Source organism: Marmota marmota, unplaced genomic scaffold, assembly GCF_001458135.2.
Source record: "Marmota marmota marmota unplaced genomic scaffold, marMar, whole genome shotgun sequence".
Taxonomy (NCBI): domain Eukaryota; kingdom Metazoa; phylum Chordata; class Mammalia; order Rodentia; family Sciuridae; genus Marmota; species Marmota marmota.
The window spans coordinates 10,381,529-10,399,826 of NW_025999998.1; the positions used below are offsets into that span (position 1 = coordinate 10,381,529).

The window sequence follows — 18,298 nt, forward strand, 5'->3', positions numbered from 1 at the left end:
TCAGTTAGTTGGAGCATTTGATCTCTTTGGCAATTATGATTGATTCAGAATGAGCACATGACCCCATCAGAATGAAAAGATACTCTGAGATTTTCTCTGAACAGGCTTCTGGACTTGAACCTGGAGATGGAAACCTAAATCTTACTCAGTAAATGTGGGGAGCATGAAGCCCAACAGAGGCTAGGACAGGAAGAGGAGATGACTCTGGGATCTGATGATCTCTGAGGTCTCCAGCTCTAGTTGGTGAGTACTTCTCCGGGCTAGCCTCCCTCATGGGGGCTGGTAAGTTCCATTTGTACCTTAGGCACTGTGGGTTGTAAGTTCTGTCGCTTTTAAGCACCCATTTCTAAACTGATTGGTTATGTCTCATTTGAGAGAAATGACAATTCACCCATAAGCACGACATAATTTGACATCATTTTTGTATCTGAGAACACCTAGTCATTGTGTACTGTCCATCATGAAGACCCGTGTTTCACGATTCCTCACCTTCCTTCTCACCTTCTGCACTCTTTCCCGAACCTAAGGTAGGACCCAGTCTAAAAGCTCACAGTGTTTTGTGTCTTTTTATAATAGTATTTATCATAATTATGATTAAGAATGGAATAATTAATTATATGATATCTTTCTGGCTAGAATGTAAAGGTCATGAAGACAGAAGAAATTCTCAATAAATTATGCTTTGAAAGCAGGAATGAAGGAATAAAGCTATATGAAAAGATGGAGGTCTATGTTCCCATGTAGGGATAATGTGGAGTTTTTCTATTAGGTCTAGAAGAACAATTCTGTCTCACCTTGGTATGTCTCATTAGAAGCCAATCAACTGAATTATAAGTAAAATAAGAATAAGAGAGCTTATTACATATGAAATTAAAAAATGAAATGAAATTAAAACTTAAGTTATTAAATATTAAATAAAATATAATAACAGGAATAAAATATAGTAAGAGGGGAATATTAAATAAAATATAGTATATTAAATAAAACATAGTAAATTATAAGAAATAGTTTAGTAAACAAAATAAGAAAAGGGGATGATATAATTCACCTCTAACTGATAAGTCTGAAGATTTTCTGGAAAGTGAAATTGTAATACAAAGCTAGGCACAGTGGCACATACCTGTAATCCCAGTGGCTTGGGAGGCTGAGGCACAAGGATTGTGAGTTCAAAGTCAGCCTCAGCAACTCAGTGAGGCCCTAAGCAACTCAGCAAGACCCTGTCTCTAAATAAAATATAAAAAAAGGGTGGGGATGTGGCTCTGTGCTTAAGAGCTCCTGGGTTCAATCCCTGCTACCAAAAACAAACAAATAAACAAAAAAAGAGAAGAAATTGTAATACTTATCCTTGGTAATATCAAGTGACCAAAATAAATTTGATGAAAGAAGGTGAACCTAAAAGAATTTTTATAACTTTCTGTTTTGCTTTTGTGTTATTCAAAATCAGATGTAATGTTTTTATGCTTTGGGATGAGAAATAAATTACTGATTTTTATAACAAACATTTCTGAACTGAGAATAAAATTTATTTACTGAGAATAAAATAATAGAATACATATTTCTGTTATTGAGGACCATAAGGAAGGAGGGGTTAATAACATGAGGTGAAATCCAGTTTTGCAGGTGAACACTATACTAGAAATGAGAGGCTCCCAACTCTTTCAGCAATCATTTTAGTGACTTATTCTCTAAGCCTGGGAAAGCCACTTTGAATTGTCCTTTCTTTCTGGTTCACAAAGCATCACAATACCATGTTGAAGAACAATACTGAGAACAAAGCCTTTCATAAAATCTGTCATGGAAATTCAGACAAGAATAATACAAACACTATAAATGACTTTGTAAGTTTGGCTTGAAAAAAATTCTATTATTGTAGCTGTATTGTTCATGGTTTCAGGGATGGCCATCTCTACAGACTGTGTCTCTTAAAAAAAAGTACTAATAACACGATTTTGGTTTGTCTTTTTCTCTCTCTCTAGACTATTTTTTTTTAAAGAAAGAGTGGGAGAGAGAGAGAGAGAGAGAATTTTTTTTAATACTTATTTTTTAGTTCTCGGCGGACACAACATCTTTGTATGTGGTGCTGAGGATCGAACCTGGGCCGCACGCATGCCAGGCGAGCGCGCTACCGCTTGAGCCACATCCCCAGCCCCTCTAGACTGTATTAAGCTATGTAGGAAGAACAAAAATATTGTGCTTCTTACGATGTTACATACAAACAAGTGGCCACTGAGCCATCTTCTAGGTCTGGCAGACAATTTCCCCTTGTCAACTATGAGTAATTTTAGGTTATTCTCAGAAAACATGGATTCAGACTTTTGTTTCCCTTTCCAGGTCAATTTCATTCTTTCTCGACTTTGGATCTGAGTGGGACCCTACAGAATTGGGGAATGGAATCAAAAGATTGGGCCATGAGGGAAAGAATTTCTTCAATGTTCAGAAGTACTTTCTTGCTTGTCATTATATGGTGCTACCTATAAGTCTTTGAGAAAGACTTTAAATGACCTTAGAAAAGTTGCTTTATCAATTCCTACAGCTGTGAAGTAGGAGTAATAGTTCAGAACACCTATTAAAGTGCCTGTTCCTCTAGGTACCATTATTATAAACAACAATAAAAAAGATGGCAAAGCAATTGGAGAAGGCAAATGTGCACTGTTGACAACTGGGTTGGGCTCTTCTTAGTGGCAAAGACTCTCCCATGCATTGTAGAATGTTCAGTGACACCCTCCCTTTTAGATGTCAGTAACACCCATCTTCCCAACTCCAGTTGTAATAACGAAAAATGCTTCTAGACATTGTTAGTGCAGGGGGTGTGGGCAGAATTGTCTCCTGGTTGAGTTAACTATTCTCGGGTAAAGCTGAACGTGTCCCCACCTGAAAGCTGACACTGCCCACGGGCAGGTAGCTGTGGTCCTCCAGCATGCTCAGGTACTCCGCTACTAAGGCAGCAGCGTGTACCAGGCACATGGCGGCCTCCGTGTAGCACTTTTTCTTGGTGTGTTTCTCTGCCATGTTCTGGAGCCAGGTCAGCCGCAGATCAGGAGATGTCTGGTAACTCTTGGCAATTCTGAAGACAGATTGAGTGACAGTTTCAAGGGTAGCAGGCTAATGACACTGTACAACAATTTTTTTTTTCACCCTGATTTTCCCTTACATCTTGAAAACATGAGAGAAAAGTCAAATACTTTAATTCAACTGTTTTTGTTCCATGTCTAAGGTATGCTGGACCCCAAGAGCACTTAGTGAAAGCTTTATGAGAAAAAAAGACTGTGAAAAATAATGTCCTTTGACATAAATCTCAAGCAATTATCTTCCTTTCCTTTTTCTCAAAAATAATGACAGAAGACAAAAGTATTGTGCCTCTTACGATGTTACATGCAAACAATTTTGCCTCTGTAAACCATTTCTACAGAGCAAGGACTGGAAGTCAAAGTTTTAAACTATAGAGAGAATTTCTAAAGTAAAACTTATATGTGTGTCTGAATATAATTGCAACCAAATCATTTAGAAAACAATTCAGATAACAGTTAAGCAGAAGATAGTGTTATAGAGTGGGCAAATCACTTTAAACTAAGGTAACCTTTTTGAAAACATGTATATGAATCAAACCACTGTAAATGTTTAATTTCTACTGATTACCATACACATTTTTGGATGTCATCCAAAATAATTCTGTTCATATTACCTATGGTAATTACATTAGTAAGAACTTCACAGTGACAAATATGGGATCCCCAGGTGATGCCCTTTAGATTTTATCAGAAAAGTTTACCTGTACATGAGATCCATAAGCATCTCAGGATCTTCCTGAAATTCCCTCATTTTCACTGTGTCATATAAGATGCTATTCAGATTGCAGAGAAGTTCTTCCACCTGCAAAAAATGTAAGCCCTCAAATAACCTTGGCTTTGTAGTTTGTGGAAAGGAGATAGGATTACATAGAAAGAATATGTGGGAGGCACAGAAACGCTTTGCTCAGAAAAAAGTGAATAATAAGCGTGAAGGGGACTCTAGATGGATTCTTGGTTCTTCAGTTGTTTGCAAGTCCATGTGCTTCGTAGGCCCTGATGTGAGTTGGCTTTGGGATCTGTGAAACAGCCCTGGATCTTCATGCTACTTCCCACTGCAACAATTTTCTTTTAAATTTGTTTGAACTAGTTTTAGTTATTTGTAACCTGAAAGGTTCTAAGCTCTACTCTGAATCATCAGGGTTCTTTATACCAGCTAGGAGGCAGCTTGGGACCACAACTTGGGTTTCATGTTTCTGAAGCTTCCTGGATCTCTCCAAGGCTTCAGAGTTTTTAGAACCTCTGAGAACGACTTGTTCTTAGTTACAAAAGCCAACAGGGGAGACTGCATCACACAAAACCTGATAGACTGTGTCTTGATCCACAGACCCTGGCAAGTGGCTCAGCTGCAGAATATCATCTTATCCCTTCTGTCAACTTCCAGGGCTCCTAAAATTTCTTCCACCATACTCATTTCATTGAAGACCTCTATTGTACTGCCCATATTTTGCTTGGTCTTGTTGGTTAATATCTCTGCATGAATAAGATTAATTTACAGGAACATGGTGGAGAAGAAACAGGTGAGACAGGATTTGGTGCAGGGGAGAGGGGAGGAAAAAGATTCTGAGAATGAGGATGTAACATTACTGGAGAAGGCAGGAGAGCTCTGGGAAAATAGGGCTCTCACACTAAGGGAAGAAAGAAAACTTCACCCATTCATTCTTTCATTCATACATTCCCTCATTCACTCTAGTGGGAACCTATCCTAGAGTAGGCTAGAAGCTGAAGTTAAAAGATAAAGGTGACATGCTTTATCTTTTTCTTTATTCCCTGAGCATTGCAACAGATTATTTGCCCTCACAAGTGTCTGTAGGACTAATCTTGTTGATAATCTCAAACTTGGTCCTTCCTCTCCTTCAAGTACTCGTGGGTCAAGCTGGTCCCTTTAGCATCCCTTAGGCACAATTCATTCTCACCCCTATTCATCATTGCCCTGTGAATCCTACCCCAGCCTTTCCAGGTCACTAGGTTGTTCATTAACTAACCCCTCCTTTTCTCTAATCTCACACCACATGTAGTTTCTTGCCATACACTTAAGTATCAGTTGTTTTGTCTTTCCTCCTAATTGTTTTGAGACTGAGCTCTCTAGATAGACTCTTGGCATCCTGAGGTTGGGGACAGTAGTGAGGAAATATATATGTTTCTTAGATCACTGAGAGGATGTGATTATGGGACAGGCAATACATCCTTGCAAATTACATATATATAATACATACAAATTATATACATATAATCATATGGTTATGTGTGTGTGTGTGTGTGTGTGTGTGTGTGTGTATGTGTTTATAATCAGCTGATCCCAAATTCATGCTTGAGACAAGGTATGTTCATTGGTCTACCTGGGTAGGAAAGGGAGTTGTCTGCATGGCTGTGTCCTCTTCTGAATAGGCCAAAATTGTCCTCAGGGATCTTCTCAGGTGTTCCTCATTAAAATCTGGTGCTTTGCCCACCAAAGATGCCAGAGACATAGTTACTTGCATCTTTACTCTGGCAAAGTTCTGCATTAAAAAAAAAAAAAGAGGCACTCAGCTAGTCAATAATTGAAGGCAGTAGGGCCAGACACAAAACTCCCTGAGTTATCTTTCATCCCTGTCTTAATCATTTCCTTTTCTCTCAATGCAAGGTGAGCTACACTGTGCACAAGATTCACATTATCATTTAAATGGTCTGAAAGGACCTTGTGCTCACATAAATCTGTCAGGCTCCCTTTAAATTTTCATTGAGGATTGAGTTGCCTCCATACTGCAAGGCCAGAAGATTCCTATAAAGCTGGGTCACAGGATATATTCTTTTATACCAAGATCCTCTTCTTAGAATTTCATTTAAACTATAATGAGGAATAGAACTTCCAAGGCCAGAAATTACTGAGATTTTAGACCAAAGAAAGCAGCAAGTTTCTAATTCTCCTTTCCTTCCAGAACTGTAGGAAAATAAGGCTATGCCAAGAGACCCTGGGTAATGTCCTAAAGACTTTTAAATAATTATCACTAATATCTCTCTGAAGACACTACTTTATTCCATGGGCCAATTTATCTTTGTGTGTGCATCTTTGGGGTAATAGGGATTGAACCCAGAGTCTCACATGTGCTAGAAAGCTCTATACCACTGAGCTACAGCCTTACCCCTTTTTATTTTATTTTGAGACCAGACTGGCCTCAAACTTTTGATCCTCCTGCCTCAGCCTCCTGAGTCACAGGGATTATAGGCATGTGCCACCATGTCTAGTTCCAATTTATCTTTTACAGAAATTCCAAACGAACACCCCTAAATCTGCACAAACTAAAGTAAAGGCTGAGTGTTCTTCAATAAAGTTGAGTTCCAAAGGCTTCTAGGCTTCAATTAAAACTCAGGTCTAGGGGCTGGGAATGTGACTCAGTGGTAGACTACTTGCCTCGAATTCACAAGGCTCTAGGTTTAATTCCCAGTACCACAGAATAACAATGAAACACAACCCAGTTCCAGATATTGCTGGTCATTTAAAATTCTCTTCCACAGCCCATTCAGGTACTAGCCAGAACTGTACTAATTCAGAATTCAGAAACAGGATTCATTCTTCTGAATTCTTATACTGTCTGTTGCATTTGTTCCCACAAATACCATTTTTATCTATGTATAAAAGACCTTCTGTGTCTTAGGGAGACATTACTGATGGGGACTGCTGCATTCACCAGTCCTGATAGTTGCCTTTAAATGCAAATTCAGGTGAAAGCTGCTATCCACCTTGGTACTGTATTGTTTCTTTCTTGCAGGACTGGGGTAAATGGTAACACTGCACACATTTCCCTTAGGTTTTTCTCTCTACTGATGCTTTGCATTGACTTTCTCTACTGATTCTGGGTCACTTGTCTGGTCTGAGTTCTTACACTGGTAGCTCCGAAACTGAACCTCATGAGGAGGTAGAGGGTGGCGCAAGCCTGGCTCCGTGTGGTGTCCATGCTGCTGCTGCAGTGGTGTAGCACACGCTGACACAGGTCCGCACACTGTTCCACCTCTTCCTCGAACAGCAAGTCTCCAAACTAGGAGAGACACAAGGCACCATCAGGCATCACTTGGCACTTGATAAGCTTTTTGGACCAGATGCCTATTGAAATATGCAAATGTCTGCTTCGACAAGCAAAAAGCCCAGAAGAGTTAATGCATTGCTCCATAAAGATAATGACCTATGTGAGTCAGAAGATGGGTTTAAGCAATGAAGTTGACTTAAGATTTAATTATGAACCGCCCAACTAAGGTCAGGGCTATGTTATTAAAGTTCATTGTTAACCTGGTTGAATTCACTGGTGAGATCATAGCTTTGAAGAAATGAATCATGAATTTCCTGGGTTCCCTGGAAACTACTGGTGACTAACAAAGAGAAATGATTCTAGTAGAGGATAGCAAAAGAATTCCTCTTTCTAAATTTAAAAGACCCTATGGAGAAGGCATACATGGAGATTTCCCACAAAGGAGAAAATTTAATCTGCATAGACTATACTAACCAAAGATAATATACATTCTCAGGTTCTCAGAAAATTAATTTAAACTTCTGGCATTTTATGATACCATATTTTGTAAGACTTAATGGGAGTCATGTATAGGATTTAATCTCATTATGATAAGGTATTAAAGGAAAAGGGTAAAATTACAAATTTGCTCCATTGATTTTTGCTCTTGTATCATAGACTTTTAGTGAGTGGCTATTTCAAGTTCTTTAGTTAGTCCCACGTTTCAAGTACTAGAGATGCTGTCCTCTCATGGTGACTTCTTCCATAGGAAGTGTATCTGCTTTCTTCCTAAGAAGAACTAAGACCTTCAATGCATGCCATTTAAGATACTCCATGGGTTTTGGTCCACCTGAAGACAGAAGTGAAGCTAGATGAGAATCTTACCCTTAATTAAGAGTAAGAAAACAAGTGTCTCATGTTTACCTTGGCAATGAGGGCTCGCAGTGTCGCAAAGCAGTGAGTCAGGTAGGTGGTACTTTGATCACAGCTTAGGGAATTCACCAGGACCCTCAGAACGCCTCCCAGCAGGCTGTCTTTACAGTCCAGCGCTGAGCTTGCCTAGGGGCCGGAAGAACAGCATTACTGAATCCCTGATGTGCAGTGAGCTGAGGGCTGAAGACAGGAGAGGCTGCTGAACGTTATCTCGGGACCTGATGTTCCATTGCTCTCATTGGAAGGTCTTCAGGGTTTGGTGAGCCACCATCTATTGTCATTCTCTAACCATGAGAACTGAAGACTGATTTCCAAACTCCTAATTGATTTGGGACTTTTGCCCAATTCTGGCTTCCTAAATGAAGCACACCTCCCTCTATCCTGGGCCAAAGCTTTTGGAATGCTCTTTCTTTGTATACAAGGCCTAGCTTGCCTTGTGGGCTTCAAAACACAATGTGGGTTTCCCAGTACAACAGAGGTGTCAGTGATGTTTCTACATAGAAGCTTATTTATCAGCTACAGCAGAACTAAAAGTACCAAGGATAATAGTAACTAAGTTTCACCTTTCTTGGAAAATTACAAATACATTTTGAGGCCTGATGTTAGGTACAGAATGTTTAAGGTTGAGTCATATAAAGATACCATCAATGTGATGTCAAGCATTTATGTTATCAGAGATATCAAAGTCATTAAATATACTTGAGTCATTTGTGGATGCTCAAGTCCTTTATATAAAATGGTATAATATTTGCGTATAACCTACACATATTATTAAATCATCCCTAGATTACTTTAAATACTTAAAACAATGTAAATGCTACATAAATCCTTGTTATAACATGTGGTTTAGGGAAAAAATGATACGAAAGAAAAAAGGGACTGTACATGTTCAATATAGATGAAAATATTTTGGGGGGAGGGGTACCAGGAATTGATCTTAGGGGCACTCAACTACTAAGCCCATATCCCTAGCTCTATTTATTTATTTATTGTATTTTATTTAGAGACAGGGTCTCACTGAATTACTTAGTGCCTCATCCTTGCTGAGGCGGGCTTTGAACTCATGATTCTCCTGTCTCAGCCTCCAGAGCCACTGGGATTATAGGCATGAGCCACTGTGCCCAGCGTAGATGCAATTTTTTCCTTAATATTTTCAATCCATGGTTGGAGTTTCCATGTACACAGAACTGGCAGATATGGAGGGCTGACTGTACTTTTCTATAGCAGGAATGGCAAACTTATGGGATAAATGACTTTCCTTCAGTAATTTGAATCCAAAATAAACATCATTTACCCTACTTAGCACTATTTTTTAATCTAATCCAGTCATAAGAACAGCTCCTATATCAGACAGGGACCATCATTCAACTGGATTAGACCCATCAGGAAAAAAAAAAAAACAACAGTTAACCACCCTGGGTCTAGATATTAATTCAGAATTTCACCATTTGAATTATAAATTTGGCATACTCTTGGGCCAATTTAACCATGGTCAGCTCATCAAACACATCTTTCCAAGTGAGCAGTAAGTCCAAGAAGCCAGAAGAATGTTTGGTATCTCTGGAGTTTATAAGGTGGATGTTATTGTAAGTAGTAAACTGTCAACTTCACTTTTTAAAAGGATCACTATTTGTTTCTTTCACAATTTTGAATAAAGATTTCCTTCTTAAATTCCAGTGAACACATTCATCTTAAGCAAATTAGGTCAAGCTGTTAGTTTTTCTCACCTGGATAATGTTTTCCTGCATGTCCAGGATGATTAGATTTGCTTCCGTAGCCAGATTGCCACTGATCAAGGCTTCTTGATCTAACTCTGCCTTTGTTCTAAGAAACAAAAAGAGGTTCAAATTAACACACAAATCAAAGCTGGCCAGGTTCTAGTAATGGTGATCTTTGCACCAAAGCATAAGGAAATCTTTGGAAGAGTCAACTTAGAAATGAAAACAAAAGCAGCTGGCCTCAAGTAACTAAGGTGTGCAGGCATTTTCTGAAATTCATGTGTGGTTAGAAAGATTCTGTATTTCACCATATAATTGTCATGGATTTTAGAACATTTTTTTTTGCAATAGGTGGGGTATAACTATGATGTGAAATTTTAAAAACAATTATGCTGGTTCCTTAGAAATCATTTATTACTAATGTGTCTTTGCTGCAAGATTAGGATGCACTGAATACTCGTGAATGTACATTAATGTAGTGGTGACGATTATGTGGTGAAATACTGTTATCGAGGTAAAGTTTCCAGGTCATTCTCATTCCTACTATTATTAATAATGATGACAACTATAAAAATAACAAGATGGGCAGAGAAGCAATCACTGGCTGCTATTAGCAATTAGGGGAGCCCATTAGATTATTGCCTAAAGCCTCAGGGCCATGCCTGTATTTCATGCATGAGAACTCTGGATCTGTGGTGGGGGAGGAGGAAGACCCTGCAATATGCAGGAGAGACTGGGTGTGGTGTGAATTTGGCAAACAGTGACGATGCTGGGTTAGAAAAGGGTGATGCTTTAGAACAGGGGCAGTTCAGTTTCTTAGCTTCCCAAAGACCATGTTGGGAAGCTAAGAGACTGAGTTGGGGTTGGTCAGCCAGGTATGGGACATTTTGTCTTTTTTTTTCCAATGGAAAGCAAAGACTGCATTCCCATGGGGCAGATCATCTAACTGATATCACTCACTAGGGAATGGGAAATTGCCAGGTGCTGCTCTTCTATTAGGTTTCATTTTAAGGAATCAGAGTATTTTATGGACTAGTCCATGCATTCTCACAAAATTCAACTAAGATTGGAAAGGGATAAAGAAACCCCCACCCCCAACAGTTTTGCTTTCCATGGTTCAGTTATTCATGGTCAATTGCAGCCTAAAGAAATTAAATGAAAAAATCTGGAAGTACACAATTAATTAATTTAAATTGTATGCCAATGTGAATAGTATGCTGTCCCACTCTATTCTGGCAGGTGAATCACTGCTTTTTCCAGTATCTCCAATGCTGTACACTCTGCCCACCCATCGGTTACTTATTAGCTGTCTTGCTTATCAGTTTCTCCATGCTTGCATACAGAATTTGGTAACATCTGAAGTTTTAAGCACCCATTGGGGTTCTTGGAATGTATCCCCTGTGGACAAGGGGGAGTACTATATTTTGTATCATCATCCACATTTAGTTTCCAGGGAAGGGAGGTGTGAAAAAATGACTTTTTTAAAGTGACACTAGTGGCCAAGACGTAATTTTGGAGCTGGGGCATCATGCTGTCAGCTCACATATCTTAAGACGACCAAGGCTACTACTTAGATGTTCTCCAGTATCCTTAACCCACTGGAGGACATGCAGTTTATCACATACATCTGATGATCAGAGTAAACATTTCTGTGTAATTTAACTGTTTCCACAATTAGGAATAGGCTCTCATGTCCCAAGTTGCTTCACATGCCTCACCCCCATTCTCCAAGAGAAAGCATTTACGTACTATAAATGAAATTTAAAAGCTTTCTTTGTTGTTGTTAAATTACTGGTATCAAAAATACTGTCAATGTGTAATCAACACAAAACTTCCTAGTGAAATATAAAATACGGCATGCACTTTTTATTACTTCTCATTTCAAAATAGCTACATGTGGCTGGTGGCTACTATAATGGACAGTGCAGATCTAGAGTATCCTTATCTGTTTTTTTAATTCCAATTTTTTTATTGCAGTTAAAATATATAGAACAAAGTTTACTATTTTAATCATGTTAGAATGTGCAGTTCAGTGGGATTAAGTAACTTCACATTGTTATGCAACCATCACCACCACTACTCTGGGGTTCAAAAAGCCTACCAGCTATTTCTTTAAAACCATGTTCTCAGACTTAGCTGCACAATAGAGTCATGTGGCAGTTTTACAAATACTGATTCCTGGGCTCCACTACTGCAGATTATGAATTAGGGTATCTTTGGGCACTTTGAAATTAGGAGCTTTAAAAGCCCCCTGGGTGATTCTAATGTGCAGCCCATGTTGAAAATTACTGCTCTAAAAGAAATAGAGTGAAAATAATTAAAAAGTGTTCTGGTGAATGAGACAAAAAAAAAAAAGAAAAAAAAAGATGAAAGAGACAACTCAAGTAATTACAAAAAGTTCCCAAAGAGCTAGGGTGAGAAGTTCTAATTTTTCTATGCTATAGCCACTGAGGTCTGCAGGTGTGCATCATTAGCTCTAATAATGAACAGCCCACCAGGTAGCTCAGGGCTAAGAACTAACCTAGACAGAACTGGCAGGCTCTGCATGCTAAGATTCAGCATTATGTTGTTATTGCAAAAAAAAAGGGAGAGGTTTCCCAAATCATCCATTTATGTGGCCCAGGCAAAACAGACTTTGTTATTCTCTATTTTAAATCTCATAGATGACCTAACCAACTAAGCAATTCTGTACTTACTATACGCAGATTGTTGTTGTTGTACATTATCTAATCTAGAATGTATAGACTCTTAGAACCAAGTATCTTACAAATCAGTTTAGGGAACTTGGAGCAAGAATAAAATACCCAAAGCAAATAGGCATTATTTTATGTTTTTTTGGGGTACCAGGGATTGAACTCAGGGGCATTCATCCACTGAGCCACATCCTCAGCCCTATTTTGTATTTTATTTACAGACAGGGTCTCACTAATTTGTTTAGTGTTTTGCTTTTGCTGAGGTTGGCTTTGAACTCTGATCCTCCTGTCCCAGCCTCCTGAGCCGCTGGGATTACAGGCATGCACCACCGTGCCCAGCAGACATTATTAATAAGACCAATGACTGGGTTTTCCAAAGTAACATCTGTAACAAATTTCTTTGATGTTCTAAAATAAATTTCACTCCCCAAAGTTCCATAAATGGGCCAGAATATTCTATAGTGACAGCAAAGATATGAACTCGTATTTATTTACAAAGCAATAGTGTTACTCAAGTCTTCCCATCTTTTTCTATGATGTGTGTGTCATATGCCAAGGGGATGTTCTGCTTATGCCTTGTCAAGTGTGTGTGTGGTCTTCAACAATTCAATGTTGTGCTCTGTGAGCTGTGGGATTCATTAGGCTATCTGTTGTAAGAGGCAGAGGAGATATGCACCATCTATTCAAATATATTTAATTTTGTCTCTCATTTGTCTAAGTTGTTGCATATAATTGCTGCACTGTCTTGTGCTCTACCTATATATCTCTCTCATTACAATCCAAACAGGATTTTTATTCTTTCATTTCTTTATACTTTTTTTCTGACTGTGATATATATCATAACACTGCAGGAAATCCAGCAAAGTATAAAAAGAAAACAATTGCCTACATTCCCAATACCCAAAGAAAACCACTAGAAATATTCTGACAAATTTCCTTCCAGTTTATTAAAAATGCATTTATTTATAATTAAAGATTTGAAATTATATCCTAAAACCAGATGTCTATCCTGCTTCTGTTCACTTAATTATTTTTCAGAGGCATTTCCCCATGTCATTAAAATTGTCATTTTTATGGCAACCTAATATTTTGTTATATGTTTTCCTATGTTGTAGTGTTTAAAGTGTTTCTAATTTTTAAAAACAATTTCAAGTAATACTGACATGAATATCCCTGACTATACATCTTTGAACGCATTTCCAAATAGGGTTCAAAGGATTCAGTAGGGATTTGAAACTATATGGTATTGGGCACTTTGTCCCATGTTCTGTAATTCCCCACTCTCTATTAGTAGCTTTCATTAAGCTACCTGAGGTTGCTTAATATTAATTTTTTAAAATGCTTACCAATGTGATGCATGTTTAATAGCTGGCAATCACAACTCCTTTAAACCTTTGAACATCATGGGTCCCTGGGTGGAGAATATTTATACAGATGAAGATGCTTCATTTTCTTACCCATGGAAGGATGCAGTTGTTTCAGTAATACAAGTAGCCTGGGAAAAATGGTTTTGGACTTAAAATAAAGGTAGAACACAGTTGCTGAGTGACTCACTTATCTGACTTCTCATTAGCTTGCCGCCAATGTGTCTGCTCTTTCTTCCATCTCAAATTTTCATTTAGGCCTGGAAATCGGTCATTCCCTAGGAGTTAAGAAATGCATGATAGGAATTTGATTAGCATGAAACCCTTTAAGATAACCAGAAATTCCATAACAAGCTCAACTGAGAGGACTCAGAACCATTTCTCCAGTTAATTAGTCTGTGCAGGATGCTGAGAGGAGACAAAGCCACCATGCCTATGTCTGGGTGGTCTGCTCTTTGATTCACAGGGTACAGGCTTAGCATCCCTGCCTTTCTGGGGTATCAAGGAGCATATTTTTCATATTTTTAAATATTTTCACTGAATTATTGGAGATAGCCGGTGTCAAATGAAGGTACCTTGTCACCACCAAAAATGCTGAGCTCCCTCCAAGCTCCCTGCTATTGACTCCTGTTGAACAGAACGAGCTGTCTTTCTGTTGTATTGTGAGCACAGAGACTAAGACCCAGAGCACGTGAACATTTCACTCTATTATTGTAGAGTGATGAGCTCCACCTTCTGAGGTCTTTCCTGGTATGGCAGGGTCCTTAGAGGACTCGAACACTCTGAAGCCCGTTTGGGAAATTGGTTCCATTCCAATAATGCCCTGAATGATTTGGGGGAGATGATCTTAGGCCCAGAAGGCTCTAGTTTCTTGATCATGCTCCAGAGGGATTAGTTAAATATCCTCTAAAGAGGCCTCTGCCTGGAGGGAGACATGTCCCAACTCATCCATGATTCATATTCTTGGATGTGACCTTTATCCACCACCAAGTTTTCACTCAAACATGCCATCAGGGGCCATTTTGAGAATTCTTTGATCTGAGTAGCAGCTTTCCCTTAGAGGCACAGGGCTAATCTTATATACACCATGCATAGAATTCCAGGATCTTCTGCCTCTGCTGTTATTGCAAATGTCCCATGAGAGTGATTTCCAGAGGAACTTCCTTCCCACAAAGGATGCAGAGGGGTTAACAGAAAGCAGGGAAAGGCTTCCTCACATACCTGGAGTCCTGCGGCGCATCATCTCCCCTCTGGCCCCTTCGCCCCGGAGCAAAGCCTCTTCCAGTCTAGCCTTGACATCCCTCGACTTCTGCAGGACTTGGGTACTGACTTTGTCAGAACTCTGCTTTCCCTGGGCAGGATAGAAGCAGTTTGGTGAGGTATTTATTGATGGGAGAATCATCAAAACATAATACTCCAGTTAAGTTGGCCAACATGTACATGTAGCTTGACATGTAGTACAAGAGGCACCATTCTGGAAAGTCTTACAGCTGAAACCCTATTAACAGAAATGGGGCTTTCTGCAGAAGGTTGAGATCTTTTCCCTTTAGAATGATCATATGTATAAATGCAAATAGGCTGTGGATTTGAATACAGAAACATGAAAAACTAACAATGCCACCATTGGCCTTGCAAAGGGGAAGAGTAACAAGACAGGATTGAACTTGGGAGATTAGTGCAGGTATAAATTTGAGATACCCTGCACTTACCTTATATTCAAAACAGGAGACACAGATGAAAAGCAGGTCTAAAATTCTGTTTAATTGCATTGATGGCAGGTCAGCAATCCACTTCCTAATGAGACTCTGATCAGCATTTTTCATGATCCAGAGGAAGCAAATCATGAGGTTGCGGGTGGTGTCGGCGTTCAGCATATTATACTGCTTATAGGGCTGGGAGGAGGCAGGGGAAGAAGTCAAGTAACATAAAAACCAAAAGCTGAGGGATGATAATTTCTCAGAGATTTCTCAGAACATGGGGGCCATCTTTTCCTTGTCTGGGGATGCTTCCAGTAGCCCTGCCTTTCCTGGGCAGGAAAGCTGTGTTCTCTGGAGCTGGGCTGCTCACCAGGGGCACTGTTTGAGGCAGATTTCAGCCACATAATAGAAGAACATACTCTGTCTTAGGGAGTGATGTGGTCTATTGGTTAGCTCTGGACCTTGGCTAAACTTTTCAGTGATACAAATGGGTTTTCTCTCTTTCTTTCTTTTTTTTAAAAATATATTTTTAGTTGTAGTTGGACACAATCCCTTTATCTTATTTACTTTTATGAGGTGCTGAAGATCAAACCCAGTGTCTTGCATGTGCTAGGTGAGCACTTTACTGCTGAACCACAACCTTAGCCCTCAAATGGGTTTTCTTGCTGCTAAGATCTTTGAATATTACTTCTTGAAGCCAGACAGATGTAAGGTTGGACTTACAGAAGAGAACTAGTTTGGCTAGGCACCATGAATAACTGTTTAAGATTTTAGCTTCTTTGTTACATAGTCTGAAATATAACATGAGAGTCATGAACTGCCTGATAAATTAATCAAATCCATAAATTAGTGGAGTCTTCTGTAATATGAATTTAACAGTAATTCCTTTTTGGCAGTGGGTGGGGTATGGATGCTCAAACCATTTGTTATTCTACTCTGGCCACAAGTGCTAAGCACACTTTCTGTTACTCATCAAGTCAACAACAATATGCAGCTGCACCCTTGGTTTATGTGGCGTAACTAATATCCAGTGGAATGTAGTGGTGAAATTGCAATGAGGTATTTGTGAATTATGTGAAGGAAATGTTAGTTTTGGATGGAAATAGAGAGATGATGAAGTTACTTCAACTTGAATTACCCTTGGTGTGTTGACAAGAAGTAATGAAATCCTTAGATATAACTTCACAGGGAATATGTTCTAACAGGTGCACTTGGGGCTTCTGCGTTCCTTCCTTAGAGGCAAATGATATAAAAGGCAAAGGCTGCCTCGAGTGGGTACCTTTGATTAGAAGGATCTCAGAGAGGTGGAAGAGGTCAGAACACACAATATTTATCAGACTGTAAGATCAGTGATGTCAAATCTCAAACATTCTTTCCTTTTGTTTCTTACTAAGTGCTGGAGGAAGAGAAGAAAGTCATCTAGCAAAGAGGAGCTGGGCCAAAACCCTGTCTTCTCAGATACAGCCAGGTTGAATTCTCTACAGATATATATCTTACACTGAAATGCAAAAGTAAATTAAGATGGGGGACACAGTGCTGTTTTGACAAGTGTTAGAGCTCATCAACAAATAGTGATGAATCCCACCTCAGGTGACTAGAAGGCCCATTCCTGGAGTAGCACCTCCTTAAGCCACAGAGTTTGTGCAAAAGGACAGAGCCAAACAAATTTCATAGGTTCCGTGGGGACCAGGAAAGCTGAAGTCTTTTGCTTGAGAAGCATATATTCCAAGCTTCTGGCCACTTCAATCTTTTTTTGGAGGCGGACTCAGTACAACTAAGCACAGCCCAGGACACCAACATAAGGAAGCCTTGGTTTGATCTTTTTTGTAAAGATCTCCGAGTTCCCAAGTTCACCTCTTTCCAAGTTTCCTGAAACGTGAACTCAGCCATTGGGGCTGCCTAGATCTGAGCTGAAAGTCTCTCACTGTTGTAGGAAACCTTCTCTGATCTGTTTTCCTAGAGCCAACCTCACTGTAATTCCTTTCAGCACAGAGTAACCATCACTGCTAGCTGTAAGCTGGGCTCCCTCATCTGAAGAGGGGAGAAGACACAAGCAAAAATTAAGCCAGAGAAATATGCACTACATACCAAGGAAGATAGCATCGTTCCACTTGTCTTCAGATTAAAATGATTCCCTGCTATGGCCAGGGCGACGTTCTGGTTAATTGCACTGGGTCCATCTTGTTCTTCATCAGATCCACTGGTGCGGCTTTTCCCACTAACAGCTGCAGTCAAAATATCACAGGAGATGTCAAGCCAAAGTTGGCATTCCCTGTGATATCACCCAATGTCCAGTCAGTGACTGGGACCTTCCTAGTCACTAAAATCAGCAGTCATTTTAAACTTGATGTTTAAATTATTTATTATTTTATTAATAATGTTACCATATGTAGCAAAAAGCAGCCAAAATGTTGCTGAACACAAGATTAGGCTGGAAATGATTTTTTCAAATTGCAAAAATAAAAGCTTTCATAATAGCTTTCTGCAATATAATTTTTTAACTTATTTATTTTAAATGATTGAAAAGAATCTATGATTATGTAATGAAGCAAGTATCTTATAATAGATCTCAAAGATCCAAAAGTACCAGAATAATGTTATTTTCATAAATTCAGCAATAATTCATTAAATTTCAAATGTTTGCAGTGAATGTTAACTTATTGCCCCTATATAATATAGACATATCCATATTTATACATAGGACTAGATATGCACAAACGAAAAGGGGCCAACCATTTAAAAGGCTGCATTTTTTTTAAAAGAGAGAGAGAGAGAGAGAGAATTTTATATATATATATATATATATATATATAGATGTGTATAAGAGACCAGCTCCTGGGTTCTC

At 39.0% G+C, this 18,298-nt stretch overlaps 1 protein-coding gene across 7 annotated transcripts in view; it reads right to left on the reverse strand.

Moving 5' to 3' along the window:
• Dock8 (dedicator of cytokinesis 8) overlaps positions 1-18,298 on the reverse strand; it is a 219,561-nt gene that overhangs the window by 30,023 nt on the left and 171,240 nt on the right. For all 7 annotated transcript variants that reach the window (XM_048806862.1, XM_048806858.1, XM_015492898.2 and 4 more), the window contains 10 exons: positions 17,542-17,678; positions 15,466-15,648; positions 14,978-15,107; positions 13,947-14,034; positions 9,709-9,805; positions 7,973-8,107; positions 6,929-7,081; positions 5,405-5,563; positions 3,770-3,870; positions 2,872-3,064 (listed from right to left, as the gene is read on the reverse strand). In XM_048806862.1, the coding sequence (XP_048662819.1) occupies positions 2,872-3,064; positions 3,770-3,870; positions 5,405-5,563; positions 6,929-7,081; positions 7,973-8,107; positions 9,709-9,805; positions 13,947-14,034; positions 14,978-15,107; positions 15,466-15,648; positions 17,542-17,678 (1,376 nt within the window). The remainder of the gene's footprint in view (positions 1-2,871; positions 3,065-3,769; positions 3,871-5,404; positions 5,564-6,928; positions 7,082-7,972; positions 8,108-9,708; positions 9,806-13,946; positions 14,035-14,977; positions 15,108-15,465; positions 15,649-17,541; positions 17,679-18,298) is intronic.